Source organism: Vigna radiata, chromosome 6 (assembly GCF_000741045.1).
Source record: "Vigna radiata var. radiata cultivar VC1973A chromosome 6, Vradiata_ver6, whole genome shotgun sequence".
Classification (NCBI taxonomy): domain Eukaryota; kingdom Viridiplantae; phylum Streptophyta; class Magnoliopsida; order Fabales; family Fabaceae; genus Vigna; species Vigna radiata.
This window is the reverse complement of record NC_028356.1, coordinates 454,841-462,316: the sequence shown is the minus strand read 5'-3', so window position 1 is coordinate 462,316 and position 7,476 is coordinate 454,841. Positions and strand designations below refer to the sequence as shown.

Here is a 7,476-nt window from a genome sequence, read left to right as displayed (position 1 = left end):
TTCAGATATACATCACCTCTGGAAGACTATGCAAAAGAGACTAGTAACAATTGAGAACTTTGCATAGAAAAACTAATTATTAAGAGTGAAGGAGTTGTTTTTAATCCTACTATCCGAAACATTAACAATTATGAGGTATTATTTAAATTCACTTGATCTATCTTTGTTGCAGTTATCGTCCAATCCTTTTTTTGTTATAATTAGTTGAAGACGCAATTATGGAAGATATGGTCCAAGAATGCGCACTCTTAAATAATTTGAGGTTGTAACTTTCCATGGAAAACATCATTATAATTTCTAATTGGATTGGGATAAGAGGTAGTGATTATTTTAAAGCTTTAGAGATTCTAATAGATGTTTTCTAGATAAGTTCAATGGATTATGAGAGAGAATAAGTGCAACAAGCAAAATAAATATATTATAAATAAATAAAAGGGTTTTAAAAAAATAAATTAAAAACGTTAAATTAGATAGAAAGGGATCAAGTGCATGTTAGCTGAAGTGTAAGGCACTACTTCTTACATCATTGATTCCATTGCCTTTAATGTAAGCTTCTCTTTTCTCTCTCCAAAGTTTTTCAATCTTAACCATTATTCACTCAACACTTATATATTTATAGATAATGATACTTAGACAACATTTTTTTTACAATATTTGAACATCGTCTAAGTGTCATTATGTGATTGGTCTATGATGGTATTTATAATTATTATTATTGATTATGAAGTAATTTTGGACCAATTACAGAATGACATGTTGATGATGTTCAAATGTTATTAAAAAAATGTTATGTAAGTATCATTATCCATATTTATAAACACTTTTTTTTTTTTTAAGAAATATTAGAAGCACCTGAAATAAAAAGTGAATCTAATAAAATCAAATTAACATGTACACAAGATCCAATGCAATGAGAACTAATGAATACAACAGATTTGTCACTTCCCAACCTAGATTAGGCTGAAGGATGAGCATGCTTTTAATTGCAGACATGCACTTTGTGTAAGTCAGGTTATGCTTACTGATACATCTAAAGTGAAAAAGTGTCTAAAGTGATAAAGTAAGAGTGTATTTACTCAGTTTTAACTAGAAATACCTTATCATTACATGGTATTTCAATTCTAATCAAGATTAGGTAAACAACTTTATATACTTTTTCACTTGAGTGAAGTTGAATTCATCATTTCTACACTGTTTGTTACTGTGTTAGAAACATTTAATCTGCTGCTAAGTTTGGTTACTGTGTTACACTGTTTTTTCCTATAACTCTATATAGGTTCTATGCTCTTTGGTTCCTCTTAGTATGTTTGCATATCATATAGGAGAAGTCAGAAATCATTGTACTTCTAAAGTTCAAAACATATTTCCAACTTTTATCAAAACATAGTGCAAAAGTAAGTTGGTCCATTTTATTTAAATTTCCTTTACATAAATGACCAAGAATGATAGTTTTGCTGGGATCAAAATGTGACTGTGTTTGAAAATTAGAGAGCAATTAAGATATAATGTTTGCTTTTCTTGAGATCAAATACCATATTGCTTTACATATTTTCCCCACAGTGTGAATCCTCTTCCAGAATTTCTATATTGATTTCCAGTTCTTATTTTATTGCTTTTGATTTGCTGGTATCCTGCAAACAACTATGCTACTGTAGTCCCCTGGATTCCTTTTGCAGACTGTTTGTTAAATTTATCTTTGGAATTTAATCTGTGATATTAAGCAAATTAATGTTAAAATAAAGGTAAATATCTTTTTAAATCTTAATTTATGGTGTTTAGTTTGAGGTACGATCACCAATTTCATGTCAAACTGTTTCTCTGTCATCTTTCTTTTATTTTCAAACAACTTACTGAAACAGTGTTTCAGCCAAACAATCACTCTTGAAATTTCCCAAATCAAAGATTGGATTTTTCAGGTAATTTCTATATAATGCAAGCAGATGCATCTTTTTCAGCACAAAGGGCTAATGTAGTGGCATAGAAAATTGTATATTAAGCAGTTCATATTCTTATTTTTCAATGAACAGTTTGGGGACCCCAGTGGTGTATCCTCCATCTATGATGAACAGAAACTCTCAAATAACACTAACAATACAAGTTTTTATACCTAAAAATAATAGTAATTTACAATTGATTGATGAGTTGAGCATGCCATTTATATGATGTCATTGCCCATACATGTCGTGCAAGAGATATCTGTCCACCTAAACCACCCTGGATGGATGCACTTGCAAACCTAGTCATCATCATCATTATTGTATATATTGTTTATGTATAATACTGAACATTAATCTATATAATAATCCTTATTATATGACACTATTCAGAGGATTCAATACCCTATTATTCAGCAATGATTTTCACTGTGTGAAATCAGAGAAATTTATGAATATCTTGTTAATCATTTGTCTAAGTAGCGAGAAGGACTTAAATTTAGTGGTTTTCATTAAATGATTAACATTCTATTATCAGGAGCAGCACCACGTTAATAGTTTAATATGGCATATTGGATGTTGTTTTGAATAGAGATCAATGACAAAATTACTGACAAAAACAACTGATATTTGCATATATATAATTGTGCTTCTTTATGTGAATGTATTTTTTACTCACCAAATCGGCATCAAAGTTGGTAGGCCATTAATGAAAACCATATAGGAGGTTGTGTAGTCAAGAAATTATGTAGCAGATAAGGTTTTGGTATGGATGTGTGCAGGTGTATACATACATACAATACTACTGGAAGTAATTAGGTGGGAGTCTGTGTCAATGTTAAACAGAAGACATATAAATTCATTTTCTTAAGATAATTGGTAAAACTATATAACATAATAACATAATCATAACAATAACTTAAAGTTTTTAGGTTAAAAGAGGTTTAAGGTTAAAAGTAGTGTTAATTCGTTAAACTTATATCACATTTATATAATCTCTTCCTAATAAATCTTCTCAAACAAAGTCTACTACTAGTTATATGAGAGTCAATTATGACCATCGTGGAAGAAACTCAGTTGTGTGGTACAGAAAAATTATACATACAATACCAGTATATTTATTTCTTTTACATTTAATACAAGGTTTTTCTTTGAAAAGAATGATAGTAATGGTCTTAGAAAAAATGAATGGGTAAGTAGATGGATTGAAAAGGAAACTGAAGTGAAGCAGCTAATGCTAACTCACTCAAAGAGGGCCACGTGTGATGTGAGACATAATTGTAAGGGTGGCATTGATGGCTGTATTTGACCAAGCAAACTGATAGCAAAGGGTGCTCTTGTCATTTCAATAAAAAGAGTTGTCACCGAGCATCATATTAACACCAACCAATGCTTTCTGAGTAGTTTTTTCTTCATTGGAATAGCCTTGTCTTCTACTACACTCCCCCATGCTCTGAGATTCTAGTTTACTGAGCTTTTCCAACCCTGCAATTTTCTCAAATCTTGGTAAGGAAATGGTATAATGTTCAAAAACTTCTCAAACTGAAGCCATTGGCTTCATAGTTTCCTTGAAAAATTGCTTCTGGTTTTATCTTCACTTATTTACAAGGGTTTGTGAAGTAAAGTATATTAAGCTCATACTTCTTGCCCTTGAACTTTAAGAAGTTCCAGTGTTTTAGCATTTCTGTTTTTTGTCAGGATGTGAATGGATTTTACAGAAATGTATATCTCCCTTTTTCTAATCTTTAATTGATTCTTAACCAAATCATGCAGTGAGAAGTGAACTTTAATTTCCAGTTCTAATCATGAGTTGATGTGCATTTTGTTGTTAACCTATGTGCTTATGACATAAATTATGATTTATGTATAGTGGTAGCTTGATTAACCTTGCCTTGTATAGGTGAATATTGGCCAAAGAATATCTGTGTAACTTCATTAAACAACAAAAGGAAAGTACTTCGTGGTTGCTGTTTCTGCTTTTTGTGTTTTGTACATCTGTTCTGACCGAAATTTAAAGCTTTCTCCTTTCAGCTCAGCCAAATTCAAAGCACTGAAATGAATTAATCAAGCAGAATCGGAAATTTTCTTCACAACATTATATTTTCATTAGATTTGGCTGAGGATTGTCCCTTAAATTCTGCAGTTGTTTTTAATGGCTAGCTTCATTCAAATGAAAACTAATTCAACCATATGTGGGGCCATGTACATTTTTCGCGTCTTATTTTTTACATTTTTATCGAAATCTGATGTTCATGTTTGGATAATCCCCTTTCCCTTTCTGAATAAACATGCCCTTCTCTTTTCTTTTTTTTTTTTTTTAATTCTGGAAATTTCAAAAGTATTTTTCTTTCTTTCTGGCGGAGAAAAATCAGTAATCTTTAGAATTGGTCAACTGTGATGTTTCTCGGAAATTCTCACTGCTTGATCCCAGTTTGTTCTTCATTCTTTTGTGATAGAAAGAAAATAAGCAGATTGTTTGACTTGGTATGAGAGTCAAGTTGATAATACACGGTAGAAGAAGAAGAAGAAAAAAAAAAGTAGACTAATGTTAACAGTGCGCTGACTCTAAACTCCTAATTTCTGTAGGACCTGAGAAAGTTGTCCTTAAATTCCGTTCCCATCAACTGAATATTTGAGCTGTAGATTTCTCTCTGTTCTATTCATTGTATGTAAGTTGCAAGCTGCAACTGAATATGATAAAACTGATGCTGGGATTTTTCCACGCAGACAGAAGATCATGTTAATAAGAAGAGAACCTGAACAATTCAGGGCCATATCTGTTATGTTGCAATGAGGATCAATTAACAGCTATCTCTAGGCCACTATTGTCCATTGTTCTGCTTCAAGGTACAATCTGAAAGAGATCACTTGAACCACTACAGCAGTTATAATGCAGGCATCAGAGCAACATAGAAGTTCAAGCATGTACTATCAACCATTACAACAAATTGAAGCCTACTGCTTGCCGCAGTATGGGAACCTTAATCAACAGCTATATTACCATGGTGGAAGCCATGGAACTCACTTTTCAACTCCAAGTTCTTCTGAACTTTACTGTACATTGGAATCATCATCTGTAGCTGGCAGTTTCACCCTTTACAACTCTCCTTCAACTGTTAGTTTCTCACCTAATGGTAGCCCCATATCACAGCATGACTCTCAGTCATATCCACCTGACCAGTATCATTCCCCTGAGAATGCCTACGGCTCTCCATTGAGTGGCTCCTGCATAACCGATGATTTAAGCAGCTTCAAGCACAAACTGAGAGAGTTGGAAAGTGTAATGCTTGGCCCTGACTCTGATAATCTTGATAGTTATGACAGTGCCATAAGCAATGGAAACAACTTTGCTTCACCTGAGATGGACAGCTGGAGACAAACAATGGTGGCAATTTCTAGCAAAAACCTGAAGCACATCCTTGTTGCATGTGCCAAAGCCATTGCGGACAATGATTTGCTTATGGCACAGTGGCTGATGGATGAACTAAGGCAGATGGTGTCAGTTTCTGGCGATCCAATTCAACGGTTGGGAGCATACATGCTGGAAGGACTTGTTGCACGATTGGCTGCTTCTGGGAGTTCGATATACAAAGCTTTAAGATGCAAAGAACCAGAGAGTGCTGAGCTTCTCTCCTACATGCACATACTGTATGAGGTTTGCCCCTACTTCAAATTCGGGTACATGTCTGCAAATGGAGCCATTGCAGAAGCTATGAAAGATGAAGAAAGGGTGCACATAATTGATTTCCAAATCGGTCAAGGAAGCCAGTGGATAACTTTAATTCAGGCTTTTGCAGCTAGACCTGGAGGGCCACCCCACATTCGGATTACAGGTATTGATGACTCACAATCAGCTTATGCCCGTGGTGGTGGACTGCACATAGTGGGAAGGAGGTTATCAAAGCTTGCTGAGCATTTTAAGGTGCCGTTTGAATTTCACGCTGCAGCTATCTCTGGTTGTGATGTTCAAGTACACAACCTTGGAGTTCGACCGGGGGAAGCTCTGGCTGTGAATTTTGCATTCATGCTACATCACATGCCAGATGAAAGTGTGAGTACACAGAATCACAGGGATAGGTTGTTGAGGTTGGTTAGGAGCCTATCGCCGAAGGTGGTGACACTTGTTGAGCAGGAATCCAACACAAACACTGCTGCATTCTTTCCTCGTTTCCTTGAAACTCTGGACTATTACACAGCAATGTTTGAGTCAATAGATGTTACTCTTCCTAGAGTTCATAAAGAGAGAATCAATGTCGAGCAGCATTGTTTGGCAAGAGATTTGGTTAACATCATAGCTTGTGAAGGGGTTGAGAGGGTGGAACGGCATGAAGTACTTGGGAAGTGGAGATCAAGATTTGCAATGGCCGGTTTCACTCCTTACCCTTTGAGTTCACTGGTGAATGGTACCATTAAGAAATTGCTTGAGAACTACAGTAATAGATATAGACTTGAAGAGAGAGATGGAGCTCTTTATCTGGGTTGGATGAATAGAGATTTGGTTGCTTCTTGCGCATGGAAATGAGACATGGGTAATATGTGACTCCTGCAAGTTTGACAGGGTACAAAGAAGAACCTATGCCTCTTCATTTTCTGTTCCATTACTGTAAAAGTTAATGAGAAAGTTGTAGACATTAAATCCAATCTAATAGTCTATTTTCTTTGTTTCAAGCATTTCCATAGAAATTGTAGGTACAAATTTTCTCTTTAAGCAATATTAATCTGTCATTTCAAAATCTTTTCTGGCCCCTGAATTCTGAGCACCCCAATGGTTAAATAATATACTTAAACTTGTGGGGGGGAAAGTAATTTGTAGAATATATCATAAGAGTGCCATTTTGAAGCTATGCTATCCTGTTATCAAACATTGTTGTCCATATAATTTATTATTACATGTTTTGCTTTAAGCGTTAGGATTAAATTAATAAAACAGCCCAGGTGGCTTCATTTAAGATAACTAGTTATTTACTGAAAGAAAAAACACAACTACGACAGAGTTTAAAATTTGATGAAATTTATCTTTATTCTGTGAGGAAGAGGGTAGGCAATGGGACTAAGATTAAATTTGCACAGTCACTCCTTTTATTGGTCCAGGGTATGCGTATTGAAGGGGTTATGCGGGTGTGATCGTTGCTTTGGTGGACCAATATTAAGGAAAATTCTTGTGTCCTTCTACAGAAAGAATTTTCATTTTACAGGAAAAATATTATATCATTGAAAAGAGGATGTGGCTTGCATCATTAGGGGACCTCAACATTTGCAAGTGTCGCTTTGTGAAGGAAGAACGAATTTCTTGCAAGCTGACTTGCTCGAACATAACTTGTAAAGGTGGACTTGACAAAATAATATCAGTGCCAAATACGAGAATTGCATAAATTCGAAAGGGTAAAGTGACATTATAAATATAGACAATTTTTTCAGGAAGGTTTTCTCTGGCTTGTAAGATGAAACTCTTTCTGTATTTTCAATTCAGTAGTAGGAAGAGAGGTGAAAGTCAAAAAATAAAAATCATAAACCGATGTCTAAGAAGAAACCTTCTCATTAT

At 34.5% G+C, this 7,476-nt stretch overlaps 1 protein-coding gene across 3 annotated transcripts; it reads left to right on the top strand.

Annotated features, from left to right (window-relative positions):
* The first annotated feature begins 3,288 nt into the window (after nucleotides 1–3,288).
* Nucleotides 3,289–6,605, top strand: LOC106765022 (scarecrow-like transcription factor PAT1). Of its 3 annotated transcripts, none has more exons than XM_014649505.2 (2): nucleotides 3,289–3,440; nucleotides 4,666–6,605. In XM_014649505.2, exon 2 carries the CDS (start codon nucleotides 4,825–4,827, stop codon nucleotides 6,454–6,456), a length of 1,632 nt encoding a protein of 543 aa, XP_014504991.1. In that variant the 5' UTR covers nucleotides 3,289–3,440; nucleotides 4,666–4,824; the 3' UTR covers nucleotides 6,457–6,605. The 3 variants fall into 3 exon arrangements, with proteins under 3 accessions (XP_014504991.1, XP_014504989.1, XP_014504990.1); XM_014649503.2 differs by having other exon boundaries at nucleotides 4,662–6,605; XM_014649504.2 differs by having other exon boundaries at nucleotides 3,289–3,451; nucleotides 4,662–6,605.
* Nucleotides 6,606–7,476: the final 871 nt, after the last annotated feature.